At 55.9% G+C, this 14,548-nt stretch overlaps 1 protein-coding gene across 2 annotated transcripts in view; it reads right to left on the reverse strand.

Moving 5' to 3' along the window:
• dennd4b (DENN/MADD domain containing 4B) overlaps positions 1-14,548 on the reverse strand; it is a 47,978-nt gene continuing 33,430 nt past the window's right edge. For both annotated transcript variants that reach the window (XM_069940565.1, XM_069940564.1), the window contains 9 exons: positions 13,020-13,492; positions 12,110-12,217; positions 11,680-11,855; positions 11,059-11,197; positions 6,886-7,128; positions 4,036-4,150; positions 3,518-3,677; positions 3,016-3,080; positions 1-2,119 (listed from right to left, as the gene is read on the reverse strand). In XM_069940565.1, the coding sequence (XP_069796666.1) occupies positions 1,974-2,119; positions 3,016-3,080; positions 3,518-3,677; positions 4,036-4,150; positions 6,886-7,128; positions 11,059-11,197; positions 11,680-11,855; positions 12,110-12,217; positions 13,020-13,492 (1,625 nt within the window). In that variant the 3' untranslated portion in view covers positions 1-1,973. The remainder of the gene's footprint in view (positions 2,120-3,015; positions 3,081-3,517; positions 3,678-4,035; positions 4,151-6,885; positions 7,129-11,058; positions 11,198-11,679; positions 11,856-12,109; positions 12,218-13,019; positions 13,493-14,548) is intronic.

A 14,548-nucleotide genomic window follows, 5' to 3' on the forward strand; every position in this document is an offset into this window, starting at 1 on the left:
TGGCCACAAAGTCTTTGTTTATTGATCATTAGATGGCTTTACATGGAGTATCTGATCGGTCAGCAGCTTCACAGGTAAAGGACGAAAGAAAGAGGGAACAGTGCAAATCAGCAAGTGTCAGACTCCCCGCCACACAGCACGGGGTCCAGTATTCCACCCTTCCCAAGGTCCCTGATGCCAACCCCACCACACAGCACCGGTTCCAGCCTATCCCCCTGGCCGAGGTCCCCGTTCTTCCCCACCACACAGCACAGGGTCCGGTATCCCACCTTGCCCAGGTCCCCAATGCCAATCTCACCACTCAGCCCAGGGTCCGGTATCCCATTCTGCCCCATGTCCCTGGGGTCAGCTCGGACCCGATGCCAGGGGAGGTGGGTGGGGAGGAAGGAAGGTTGATTAAATGTGTCCATCTTGAGGTTGCCAGGAGGGGAGAGGAGGCTGGTGCTGGGAAAGGCTGAATGGTGGTGGTAGGGTTCATTCTCAGTGGGGCCATAACTGGAGAGGGGGCCACTGGGGCAGGGAATGTGAGTGAGAGCGGGAAGTGGGGGGGGGGGGGGGAGAAGTGGTTGTGAAATGGGTGGAAGGGGGAGGATACTGGGGGAGGGAGGAGACTGGCAGTTTGTAAGGGGGGAGACGGAAGGTGAGATACTGGTGGGAAGTGGGGGAGACAGGGTGTTGGGGTTGAGTTCTGTGGGAAGAGGGTTGTGGGAAGGGGAGGGCGAGGAGGGGGTTCACTCAGTGTAGGTGTCAATGGTGGGGAGGGGGACCTTCCTCAGTGCTGGGACGCGGGGATGAGTGGAGAGGGGGGGGGATGGTGGATAGGATGGGACAGCACCATTGGCTGAACGGCCTCCTGTGCGAGGTCCCCTGCAATGCCCTGTGTGGTTGGTATGGACCCCCAGTGCCCCACGTCCCAGCGGCAGTGTCAGCCTTGGAGACAAGCTCCACGATGAGCCGGGGAACAGTGCCAATGTGGTGTGGCCTCGCTAGCGCTCTCCCCTTGGACCACCGTGCTGATGAGGGGGAGGGGCTTCGCAATGGGCTGGCACATCTTCATACAACTCATTCTCCATGGGTGAGTCGCCCAGACCCGGGAAAGCCAGACGAATCAGAGGCAAAGGGGCAAGAGGCAGGACACCCCTCCCTCCTGCCCATGAAGGGGAAGGGTTTTCTGCAGGGGAGGGGACATCTGCAGGTGGGTTTCTGAAGGGTGGCATCTACAGAAGTGGGGTTTCTGCAGAAGGGGGAGTTTCTGCAGTGGGAGGGGATTTTTTTTGTGTGTGGGCGTAATGCAGAGGGGAGATAGTTTCTGCAGGGGAGGGGATTTTCCATTTGGGGGGTTACGAGAGGAGAGATTCCACCCCCCCCCCCCCCCACTGCGAGGGGGATCTGCAGTGCCAGATTCCCTCTCAGTCCTGGGACCCACGCCTGAGGGTGTAAGCACCAAACAGCCTGTCAACCAAGTATGCATACAGTCGCCACGGCTTGTTAGAGACGTGCTTAAAACACTGACACCAAGGTGCACGCGCATGCACACAAATGCGTGCACACATGTCCACACAGCTTGTTAGGCAAATGCCCACACTTAAAACACTGGCACAATTTAGTGAATGCTTGTACACACACGCACAGCTTCACGGACGAGATCAAAAAATAGTTCCTGGAGCTTCCTGCAACCCATTCATCAGCTCAAACACGGATATCTCTTTCATTCCTGATCCCTGCACATGTCATATCGTGCAAAGTTAAATACTTTGATATTTACAGCGTGTGACTGGGTCGCCACACTAACAGTCAATTATTGTTCGCCTCACAGGAAAATATAATATATATATATATATATATATATATAAGATATTTATGTATATTATGTACACGTGCCCACGGCAGAGATGGGCCACTTTCCTACTCTCCAGCACACCATGACCTCCTGCCTCCCTGGACCAGACCTTCTCCCGACCGGGATCACCTCTTCAACATTCCAGCAGAGGACCAAATGCTTTCCGGCAGTCCAAGGCCTTGGGGATCGGGGGCAGGATGCGCTCTTGCCTCAGCTGCTGTTGGCCCAGAGAACTGGCGAGGCGGGCACAAGCTGCATGGTACTTCTTGTCGAAAGCGGCTGTAAGGAGAATTTGTATGCGGGAGAGGGGAGGGTGCAGGGTAGGGACAGTGAAGGGAGGGAGAGAGAAAAAACATGGTAGTTATTAACTCACCATTGAGAAGTTCTGTCCCGCAGCAAATTTAAAAAGTGCTTTCAAACCAGGCACTCAGGATCAAGTTTTTCCCGCTGAAGGTACCGTGTTTGGGAGTGTGTGTGATGGGACATTGTGGAGGGAGCTTCATTCTGTGTCTGACCCCAGGAGTGTGTGATGGGACAGTGCAGAGGGAGCTTCACTCTGTGTCTGGTCTTGGGAGTGTGTGATGGAATGGTATGGAGGGAGCTTCACTGTGACTGACCCTGGGTGTGTGTGTTGGGACGGTGTAGAGCTTCACTCTGTATCTGACCCTGGAAGTGTGTGATGGGACGGTGTGGAGGGAGCTTCACTCCGTGTCTGACCCTGGGAGTGAGTGATGGGATAGTGTGGAGGGAGCTTCACTCTGTGTCTGACCCCGGGAGTGTGTGATGGGACAGTGCAGAGGGAGCTTCACTCTGTGTCTGGTCTTGGGAGTGTGTGATGGAATGGTATGGAGGGAGCTTCACTGTGACTGATCCTGGGTGTGTGTGATGGGACAGTGTGGAAGGAGCTTCCCTCTGTGTCTGACCCCAAGAGTGTGTGATGGGACTGTGTGGAGGGAGCTTCATTCTGTGTCTGACCCTGGGAGTGTGTGATGGGACCGTCTGGAGGGAGCTTCACTCTGTGTCTGACCCCGGAAGTGTGTGATGGGATGATGTGGAGGGAGCTTCCCTCTGTGTCTGACCACCACTTGTAAGTAACTAGTGGCTGATGGTAAGGAACCTGCTGATCATTTCATTGGTGATGTGTGAGCGTCAGGTCCCACCTCCTTCATCCTTACCGATATTGACGTTGTCCTTGCCCTGTGCAGCCATGATCAAGAAGAGGATCTCTCTATACAGACTCCTGCAGGAGAGTGAGAGGGTCAGGAGGTTAAACAAGGTTGGAGTGTCCCTGCTCTCACCCCCATTACCCAGCTGCCATTGCTGATAATTTGATCAGAGTTCAAGGACTGGGTGGGGCAAGATTTAGGGTAAGAACCTGATGGGACTGAGGGGGATCAGGTTCGGGGATGTATGGAGGGGTATGTACTGAGGGGGAAAGGGTTCTGGTATGGACGGCGTGGAATGGATTTCAGGGATAGACCAAGTAATATCAGGGATGGACCGAGGGGGACAGGGTTTGGGGACAGACTGAGGGGGGAACGGAGTTCGTGGGACAGACCAAGGGTGGGGGGGGAACAGGGTTCAGAGATGGAATGAGGGAGGAGTTCAGAGACGGAATGAGGGGGACAGGGTTGGGGGACGAACGGAGTGGGTCAGCGAGCCAGTCCACCCTCCTACCTCCGCTGCCGTGGGCCTCCCTCTTGCCGCCCTGCCTCCTCCAGGACGAGGCTGATGGCCTTGTGCACCTCATTCAGGCCGACGTGTCCGACAACCTCCTCCAGGTAGCGGAGGGTGACTGGCTGCTGTCCTGTCCTCCAGTGGTGTGCCGGCATCTGACCTGCGCAGAACCAAACAGCACTGGTCAATGGCACAGGCCTCCCCTCGCCCCCTCATCTCTGCTCTGCCTGTCCAACCCCCTCCATTCCAGGCAGTCCCCACACTGCCCAGTCCCCCCACCCCCTCCAGGCCAGGCAGTCCTCACTCAGCCCAGTTCCCACCCCTCCAGGACAGGCAGTTCCCACTCGGCCCAGTTCCCCCACCCCCTCCAGGCCGGACAGTCCCCCCCTCCAGGCCGTGCAGTCCCCACTCTGCCCTGTGACCCCCCTCCAGGCCAGGCAGTGGTAAACTTTCCCGATCCTTCCACTCTGGCACACAAAGCGAAGCCGCGGGGCAGGTGCTGGAGCAGTGGCACTTACTGAACATCCTCCACTGGAGGTAAAGCGGGGTGCGCTGGATGGGGTCTGGGTCCAACACATCCCACAGCAGCCGGACCCGGAAAATCACTTTACCGGGTAGCCACGCCAGTGACTCCTGCAACAACCAACAGGACCGGTTATCAGCACTCACTTCTCCAACACACCACCCACTCATAGAGATGGAGAGATATCATACTGAGACGTGGAGGAGGGATAGAGACATCAGGAGAGTCCAAGAATGGAGAGGATGAGGCAGGAGAGGAGATAAAAGGGGGAGAGAGATGGGCGAAAAGAGGGGGGGGAGAGAGAGAATGAGAGACGGGAGAAGGAGGGAGAGATGGGGAGAGAGAGACAGGTGAAAAGAGGGGGAGAGAGAGAGTGAAAAGAGGGGGGGGAGAGAGAGACAAGAGAAGGAGGTGAGACGAGAAAAGGGGGAGAGAAAGAGAGACGGGAGAAGGAGGAGAACGAGAGACAAGAGAATGGTAGACGGAAGAAGGGGAGAGAACAGGAGACGGGAGAGAGAACAGGAGATGGAAGAAGGGGAGAGAATGGGAGAAGGGGGAGAGAACGGGAGAAGGGGGAGAGAACAGGAGAAGGGGAGAGAACGGGAGACGGGAGAAGGGGGAGAGAACAAGCGATGGGAGAGAACGAGAGACAGGAGAAGGGGAGGGGGAGACGGGGCGAGAGAGGGGGAGATGGGGTGAGAGAGGGGGGATACGGGGCGAGAGAGGGAGAGACGGGGCGAGAGAGGGGGAGACGGGGCGAGAGAGGGGGGAGACGGGGCGAGAGAGGGAGGGGACGGGGCGAGAGAGGGGGAGACGGGGCGAGAGGGGGGGAGACGGGGCGAGAGAGGGAGGGGACGGGGCGAGAGAGGGAGGGGACGGGGCGAAAGAGGGGGGAGACGGGGCGAGAGAGGGGGAGACGGGGCGAGAGAGGGGGGAGACGGGGCGAGAGAGGGGGGAGACGGGGCGAGAGAGGGGGGAGGGAGACGGGGCGAGAGAGGGGAGAAGGGGCGAGAGAGGGGAGAAGGGGCGAGAGAGGGGGAGACGGGGCGAGAGAGGGGGGAGACGGGACGAGAAAAGGGGGAGACGGGGCGAGATAGGGGGGAGACGGGGTGAGAGAAGGGGAGACGGGGAGAGAGAAGGGGAGACGGGGCGAGAGAAGGGGAGATGGGGCTAGAGAAGTGGAGGCAGGGCGAGAGAGGGGGGAGACGGGGCGAGAGAGGGGGGAGACGGGGCGAGAGAGGGGGGAGACGGGGCGAGAGAGGTGGGAGACAGAGCGAGAGAGGTGGGAGACGGGGCGAGAGAGGGGGAGACGGGGCGAGAGGGGGGGAGACGGGGCGAGAGGGGGGACGGGGCGAGAGTGATGGGGACGGGGCGAGAGTGATGGGGACGGGGCGAGAGTGATGGGGACGGGGCGAGAGTGATGTGGACGTGGCGAGAGTGATGGGGGACTGGGCGAGAGTGATGGGGGACGGGGCGAGAGTGATGGGGGACGGGGCGAGAGTGATGGGGGACGGGGCGAGAGAGGGGGGAGACGGGGCAAGAGAGGGGGGAGACGGGGCGAGAGAGGGGGGAGACGGGGCGAGAGAGGGGGGAGACGGGGCGAGAGAGGGGGGAGACGGGGCGAGAGAGGGGGAGACGGGGCGAGAGAGGGGGGAGACGGGGCGAGAGAGGGGGAGACGGGGCGAGAGAGGTGGGAGACGGGGCGAGAGAGGGGGAGACGGGGCGAGAGGGGGGGAGACGGGGCGAGAGGGGGGACGGGGCGAGAGAAGGGGAGACGGGGCGAGAGAAGGGGAGACGGGGCGAGAGAAGGGGAGACGGGGCGAGAGAAGGGGAGACGGGGCGAGAGAAGGGGAGACGGGGCGAGAGAAGGGGAGACGGGGCGAGAGAAGGGGAGACGGGGCAAGAGAGTGGGGGGACGGGGCAAGAGAGTGGGGGGACGGGCCAAGAGAGTGGGGGGATGGGGCAAGAGAGTGGGGGACGGGGCAAGAGAGTGGGGGACGGGGCAAGAGAGTGGGGGACGGGGCAAGAGAGTGGGGGACGGGGCAAGGGAGTGGGGGACGGGGCAAGGGAGTGGGGGACGGGGCAAGAGAGTGGGGGGATGGGGAAAGAGAGTGGGGGGATGGGGCAAGAGAGTGGGGGGACGGGGCAAGAGAGTGGGGGATGGGGCAAGAGAGGGGGGACGGGGCAAGAGAGGGGGGACAGGGCAAGAGAGGGGGGACAAGGCAAGAGAGGGGGGATGGGGCAAGAGAGGGGGGACGGGGCAAGAGGGAGAGGCGAAGTGGCAGGGCAGAGGGGGGGCAGGGCGGAGGGGGGGACAGGGTGGTGGGGGGGATAGGGCGGGGGAATAGGGCAGAGAGGGAGGACGGGGCGAGAGCAGGGACGAGGCGAGAATGGGGGGACAGGGTGAGAGAGGAGAGTTGGGGCGAGAGAGGGGTAACCTGTGTCCCAGCCCCACCTCCATACTTGTGTCCCGGCCCCACCCCCTTCCCTGTACCTCTGTCCCAGCGCCATACCCGTGTTCCAGCCCCCCTACCCCTGTACCTGTGTCCTGGCTCCCCTTGCTTCCCCCTCCCACGCTGGTTCTAAGTCCCATCCACACCTACTCCCGCATCTGTGTCTTGTCCCCACCCCTATCCTCATACCTGTTTCCTAGCCCCCTTGCCCCTTGTACCAGTTTCTCAGTTCCCTTGTCCCCCTCACCAGTTTCCCAGCCCTCGTGCCTGTTTCCCAGCCCCCTTACCTCCCCCCCATACCTGTGTCTGAGCAATCCCCCTTGCTCCCTCCTATACCGGTCCCCTGACCCCCCCCCCCAATACCGGTTTCCCAGCGCCCCCATCCCCTGTACCTGTCCCTCGGCCCGGCCTGGCACCAAACCCAGCACCAGATGCAGTAGCCTGTGGGGGAGCTCGAGCCGTTGGAAGTACCAGACCAGGTTCCAGTAGATGATGGGGTGCCCGTCCAGAAGAGCCGTCTGCTCCAGCACAGAATCGCCCTCGTTGGCCAGCAGGCTCTCCAGCTCCTTGCGCAGGACCAGGGGACTGACGTAGGCCACCGTCACTCGCTCACCCCCCCTCGATCCGAGACCGGCCTATGGCAACACTGGAATGTCAGCATCACCCTGGCTCTCCCAAACCGTCCTCATCCCTAACCCACCCAACTCTGACCCATCCATACCTCTCCACCAGATCCTTCAACCCATCAACTGTGCTGACCATCACACACCCACCTACTCGAACCTTGACATGGACCCCCACCCCCCCCGGCTGAATTCTCTGCCCTGGGAATTTTCTGCAATTTATCGGACCGTTTCCTTCTGGGGACGGGGACAATCACTTCGGCCCTTTGAGTCTGTGCTTGACCATCCACCATTTACTGACACTAAATCCTATTTTGTTCCCCACCCTGCCCCTCAAATCCAACTCCCTCACCGACTTCCTCTCTGCCAGTATGGCCTGACCTGCTGAGTGCTCCCGCCAGCCTCTGCTTTCGGTTTTGCAGTCCCACGGAAGTCACATGAAGCAAGGTTTGCAGAGCGAGGGAGCTTTCCTCTTTGCAGCAACAGAGGTGACTTGATGAAGGGATGTACAAGGGTCTTAGATAGGACAGACAGCTAGCACCTTTGTCCCGGGCCAAAGCAGGCAATACCAGAGGGCGTCTGTATAGGGAGAGGGGAGGGAAGTTTAGGGGAGACATCAGGGGTAAGTTTTTTTATACATAGAGTTGCGGGGGCCTGGAATGCATTGCCGGGGGTGGTGGTGGAGGCTGGATATTTAAAAGACTCAGTTAGGTACACGGTATGAATGAAAATATGTAGGGAACATAGAAATTACAGCACAGTACAGGCCCTTCGGCCCTCAATGTTGTGCTGACCTACTGTATATTCTGTATTCTTACCAAAAAAAAACAAAAACCCTTCCTACCTCATAACCCTCTATTTTTCTTTCATCCGTGAGCCTGTCTAAGAGTCTCTTAAATGCTCCTAATGCTCCAGCCTCCACCACCACCTGCGGCAAGGCATTTCAGCACCCACAACTCTGTGTATAAAACACTTACCCCTGACATCTCCCCTAAACTTCTTTCCCTTCACTTTGTACACATGTCCTTTGGTGTTTGCTCTTCCTGCCCTGGGAAATGGGTGCTGGCTGTCCATCTTATCTATGCCTCTCAGAATCTTGTCGTCCTCTATTAAGTCACCTCTCCCATATAGATTTCAATAGGGTAGGTTTTCATTGTGGGTGGAAGGGCCTGTAATGTTCAAAGTTGGGGTACATCTGGATTACGGAGCGCCCAACGTCTGCCTGAGGAAACACTGGCATCTCTCGACATCCTCCTGTGACTGGGGCCATTACCAAGATAGGCAACAACTGACAGGCTAGGAGTGGTTAAGGAGGGGGGGTGGGGGGCTGGTGCAAAATTTAAGAGGTGGGGGGTTGCGCTGTGTAGATAGGATCTTGGCAAACAGAGGGAGCTTCTCCTTTCCTGGATGCTGTGAACTTTTAGAAACAATGCTAAAGAAACAGCAGGTCACACAGCGTATAACAAAGTCTGCAGACCCCATGGTTGAAGTAAAAACATAACGCTGGAGAAACTTGGCAGGTCAAACAATGAACTTTATATAGCAAAGATACAGAACCAACATTTCAGGCTTGAGTCCTTCATCAGGGTGTCTTTAGTCTATCATGTATCATAGACCATTAAAGCACCAGGGCTCTTTGACACCTAGTCTGTACTGAACCATTTTTCTGCCTAGTCATCTGACCCGCACCCAGTCCATACCCCTCCAATCCATGTGCCAGTCCAAATTCTTCTTAAATGTTAAAATTGAGCTCACATTGATCACTTCAGCTGGCAGCTTGTTCCACACTCTGTGAAGAGGATCCCCCTCACATTCCCTCTAAACTTTTCCCCTTTCAACCTTAACCCACATCATCTGGATTGTATCTCACCTACAAAGTGGAAAAAAATCCATTTACTCTGTCTATCCATTTCATAATTTTAAATACCTCCATCAAATCTCCCCTTATTCTTCTACACTCCAGGGAATAAAGTCCTAACCTGTTTAACCTTTCCCTGTAACTCAGGACATCATAGTAAATCTTCTTTACACTTTTTCTATCTATAATTGAGATCTTTCCTGTCATTAGGTGACCAAAAATCTGGCCTCACCGATGTCTTCTACAACTTTACCCTAACATCCCAACTCCCAATACTCAATACTTTGATCGATGAAGGCCAATGTGCCAAAAGTTCTCTTTACAACCCTGTCCACCTGTGACGCCACTTTCAGGGAATTTATGTGTCTGTACTCCTAGATCCCTCTGTTCTACTGCACTCCTCAGGGCCCGACCATCTTTCCAAAATGCAACATCTCACAAATTCCATCTGCCATTTTTCCAGCTGGTCCAGATTCCTCTGCAGGCTTTGAAAACCTTCCTCCCCATCCACAACACTTCCAATCTTAATGTCATCTGTAAACTTGCTGATCCAATCGACCACATAATCATCGTTAGTTCTGTATCTTTATCTTTGCTATCTAAAGTCCAGGTTTGACCAGCTGAGTTTCTCCAGCGTTGTGTTTTTACTTCGATCATGGTGTCTACAGATTCTTGTGTTTTGTTGCTTGTCAAACTGTTCCAGCTTGCACGTGTTTTCACGTGTGCCACGGTGACGGTAGAACGAGGAAGACTGTAGATGCTGGGGTTGAGGGCAGTGTGCAGACATGCTAGACTGGAGGAACTCAGCAGGTCACGCAGAGGAAGTGAAAGGTAGCCAGCAGTTTTGGGACAGGTAACAGGTGGGAGGATGGAAGAGAAAGACACTGAGATGCGAAGGGGCTGAGGGCAAAGAAGGGGATCTCTCGGATCCCATCACTTCTCCACTTCTGTCCTCCCGCCTCCCCTCACATTTTTTCCTTCAGGTGTCTACCTGCCCTTCAACATTCCCAACGATGGGCTCAGGAGTGAAACATCGATTGCCTCTGGAAAGGGTATTCTGTGTGCTTTTCACGAGCAAGTCCATCCTCTAGTAAATACAGAGAGCTGTGCAGAGAGTCAGGTCACAGTGAGAGATCCAAGGGAGTAAGGGCAAGGTGCAGGGGCTGAGCTTTAAAGGAAGGTCAAGGGACGTACTGCTGAAGTTTGGTCCACAGGCCATCAAGAAGGCAAATGGGACACTCTAGTGCATCGCTGGAGGAGTGGGATGCAAGAGCAGGGAGATTCTGCTACAGCTGTACAGGGAACTGGTGAGGCCCCACCTGGAGTGGAGCGTACAGTTCTGGTCTTCTCACTGGAGAAAGGATAGACTGGCTTTAGAGGCAGTGCAGAGGAGGCTCACCACGAGGATTCTGGAGATTAGGAGGTTAGCTTGAAGAGAAATTGAGTCACCTGGGAGTGTACTCATTTAACTTTGGAAGGAATGGGGCAGGACTGGTGGGAAAAGCTTATAAATGTATAAAATTATGAACGGGGTGGATAAAATAGAGGCACGGAGGTTGTTTCCACTGGCAGATGAGATAAATGACGGGGTGCAGCCTCAGGATTTGGGAAGTAGATTCAGGATGGGGATGAGGGGGAACTGCTTCTCCCAAAGAGGAGTGGATATATGGGAATTCTGTGCCCCAGGGAGTAGTGGAGACTGCCACAGAGAATGTGGTCTAGACACAAATAGATTTTTGATTTGATGGAGAATTAACGCTTTGAACTCCAGCCATTTTTAAACCTTTCATAATCAATAAACCCCAGACCATGGGTCCATGGGTAATCTACAGTACGAACCTGCTGGTGGTTGGCCACAAAACGAGTCCCAGAAAATGGGGAAACAATCCAAGGCAGAGTGGTCCAGCATTGGGTGTGATGGGCTGAAGGGCCTCCGGAACGGCTATGTTATGGTTAAGGAGAGCAGGACACTTCCCCATATGGACGGAAACATGAAGATGTCAGGGTATGTACCCGGAGGGCACATCCCACATGTAGGTTGCCAGACACTGCACAAGGGCTGGGGAGCTCAGGCAGGAACTCACCAGTGAGCTGCTCCACAGGCTGGCACTGACTGGCCCAGGCATATCCTCACTCAGAAGCTCCCGGCGGTCACTCAGAACAGGTGATTGGTTGGTCGAGGACAGCTGAACACTGGCGGTACTCCCCGAGCCCTCATGCGAGCTGCAGCCAATCACAGAGCCTGCACTGTTAACTCCATTTGTGCCACTGCTGCCTCCCTCCCATCGGGTCCATGCAGGTGCATAGGGAGGGGGGAGGAGGAAGAGGTAAAGGAGGGAGGGATGAGGGAGAGAGGAGGGGAGGAGGGTCCGAGGCAGTGCTGCGGAGGGGGTAGGGGAGAGAGGAGGTAGAGGAGGGAGGGAGGGGAAGGAAGGAGGGATGAAGGCAGGAAGGAAAGGGGGAGAGACATGGGGGGGGTGGGGGGAGGGTGCCAAGGACCGCCTACCTGGGGTGCCATGGCTGAGGATGGCTGATCTCCATGTGGAGAGGCACGAAGGAAAGAGGGAGGGAGTAGGAGTGCAGGGTCAGCTACCTGTGCTGCTGTAGATGAGGCTGGCTGATCTCCACATTGATAAGAAGCAAGAAAGAGGCAAGGAGGGAGGATGGGAGGAGCAGACATAGGGAGGGTGCCAAGAGCTGCCTACCTGGGCTCCGGCTGAGGCCGGCTGATCTCCACGTTGAGCAGAGGCACAAAGGAGGAGGAGCAGAAGGGGCAGTGGGTGTTGAGGTTGGAGTCGTCGGCAGACCATCCGGCCATGATCTCCTCGTCGTAAACCAGTGTTGAGCAGCTCGTGCAGGGGGAGCAGCTCGATAGCAGCACCTGTGGGTGTGAGCAGAGAGCGTGAGGTGGGAGAGAAGAGAGGGAGAGGTGGGAGGGAAGAGAGGGAGAGGTGGGAGGGCAGAGAGAGTGAGGGGGCGGAGAATGGGGGGACAGAGAACAAGGGGGGTCAGGGGTTAGGGAGTGCAAAGAATCCCCACACCACCCTTCCACCTCCCCTCCCCCCCTTCCAATACCCATACACTGCCCCATCCTCACCCCAGCCTCTCAGCACCTTGCAGCCCACCATCCCTCACCTCCAGTGTGGCAGTCTGCAGGCTGGTGAATGAGCTCCGTGACTGTGAGTCCACTGTCTCGCGCAGATCAGATCCTGACGAGTCCAGGTTGGATCCCAGCGCCTGGGGCTGCAGACAACAGCACATCAGCATCAGGGCTGCATCAGGCTTCCCAGCGCTGGGGAGGAGGGGGGGAGGGTCACCTGGAGGACAGGGAAAACATCCAACAGAGGGGAGAGGAGGGTGTTACAGAGTCAGGGAAGGGTGTTGGGGACTGAAGTGGATTACAGAGACAGGGAGGGGTGTAGGGGACCAGAGGGGGTTACAGAGACTGCAATGGTGTAGGAGACAGGAGGGAGTTAGAGAGATAGGGAGGGGTGTCGGGGACCAGAGAAGGTTACAAAGACAGGGAGGGGTGTAGGGGACCGGACCGGGTTACAGAGACCGGGAAAGGTGTAGGGGACCAGAGCAGGTTACAGAGACAGGGAGGGGTGTAGGGGACCGGAGGGGATTACAGAGACAGGGAGGTCCTTGGTGTGATGGAGAGGATCCAGTGTGTTTTTTGGATTGGTTTTACTTCGATTCTTTGATTTTATCACTTTCACGGTCGTACAAGTTGCTAGAAAGTGCAAATACATGTACTCAGACACACGTGCACCCATGCAGTGACACATCCACGCACATTCACTCACGTGCATTCACTCACACTTGTAGTCACATCCCTCAAGCTGGGGCATGCGCGCATACAAGAATCCAATCTGTGCATACTCACAATCACGTATACACACACACACCCTCAAAATCACACACACTTAGTCACATGCCATCAGTTTCAATCACACACACGAACACAGACACACAATCACATACACTCCAATTACAAACAATTCTAATCACACTGCCCCCACCGTGACCCAGAGCACCCTCCCACCTCAATGTCAGGCTCCTGGACAGCCTGTGGTCCCAGCTTCTCCGTGCTCATGGCTAACTTGGCCCCAGGCCTGCGATTGGATGACGAGGTCAGCAGGCTCTGGATTTTCCGTGACAGTCCCCGGCTGGTCAGCCTGACGTTGTTAGAGTTCTCATCGAGCTCCCGTCCGCGGGTCCGCTCCCTGCTCCCCTTCCGGCTTGTCCTGGAGTCCCGTCTCCGGCTGCCAAATTCCGGGGAGTGGGCTGCCACCCGAGGAGGGGTGCAGGTGCCATTGGCCAATCTATCACAGGAGGAGGGGTGGAGGGACCAGCGAGGGGAGGGTTCGGTGGATCCTGGGCAGTCCTTGGACCGGGTACAACTGGCACTCCTGCTCTTGACCAGGGTACGGCGTGGCCCATCCCATATCTCTAAGCTGCCACTGCTGCCTGCCCACGTGGTGTGACGCTGGATCGTAACCCCCTCCTTGGGTTGGTCTGCAAGTTGGTGGGTGGGGGGGGAAGAAGACAACCAGCATTAATCACAGTCCAAGGAATGAGACCGAATAACAAGAATCCCCAACACCTTCCCTGTTCTGTAACCCTCTCCAGTCCCCTACACCCATCCCGATCTCTGTCACCCTTTCCGCTCCCCTACACTCCTCCCTATTGTCACCCCCTCTGATTCCCTACATCACTCCCTGTCTCTGTAACCCCCTGCTTTCCTCCCGGTCTCTGTAATCCCCTCCGAGCCCCTTCACCCCTCTCTGACTCTGTAACCTCCTCTAGTCCCCAACACCCCTCCCTGTCTCTGTAACTTCTTCTGGTCCCCAACACCCCTCCCTGTCTCTGTAACATCCTCCAGTCCCCAACACCACTCCCTGTCTCTCTAACCCACTCCAGTCCCCTACATCCCTCCCTGTCTCTGTAACCCTCTCCGGTCCCCTACAACCCTCCCTGTAACCTCCTCTAGTCCCCAACACCCCTCTTTGTCTCTGTGACCTCCTCCAGTCATTATTCATTTTTCCTCCTAATGGTCTGTTAATTGTCATCCAAGCAACGTTTTCACAGCATAAGGTCCGTCATTTTGACTCTTTATTACTTCTAGAGGTTCGAGAGGTTTTGGTACATCTAATCCAATTAACATTTCAATCTTGGCATCAATCTTAGGCAAGCAAATGTCTTTTAGATGAACCCACTGTTTGATATCATCCTGATGTGGAATTTGCTCTTTATTTACAGGCATAGTCTTCTGAGTATATACACTTGGAAGATTGCAAAATTCATTGCTATTCAATTCAGCAATCTGTAAACCTGAAACTATATTAGTTTCAATGTTCCTTTCATCATTCATTGTCTTCAACAAGATCTGTGATCTTTTTCCATGAAGATTAAGTTTATTCATCAATTCAACAGTACAAAATGATGCAGTTCTTCCTGGATCAAGAAATGCGGAGGTCTTTAGTATGAAGTTCCTTTTTTTTTAGCTTTAACCTGCATAGGAACCATTGAGAGGAATTTGTCACCAGCCCCAGTAAGACTGTTTGTCTGAAG

The sequence above is a fragment of the Narcine bancroftii genome, chromosome 5 (assembly GCF_036971445.1).
Source record: "Narcine bancroftii isolate sNarBan1 chromosome 5, sNarBan1.hap1, whole genome shotgun sequence".
NCBI classification, from domain to species: Eukaryota; Metazoa; Chordata; class Chondrichthyes; order Torpediniformes; family Narcinidae; genus Narcine; species Narcine bancroftii.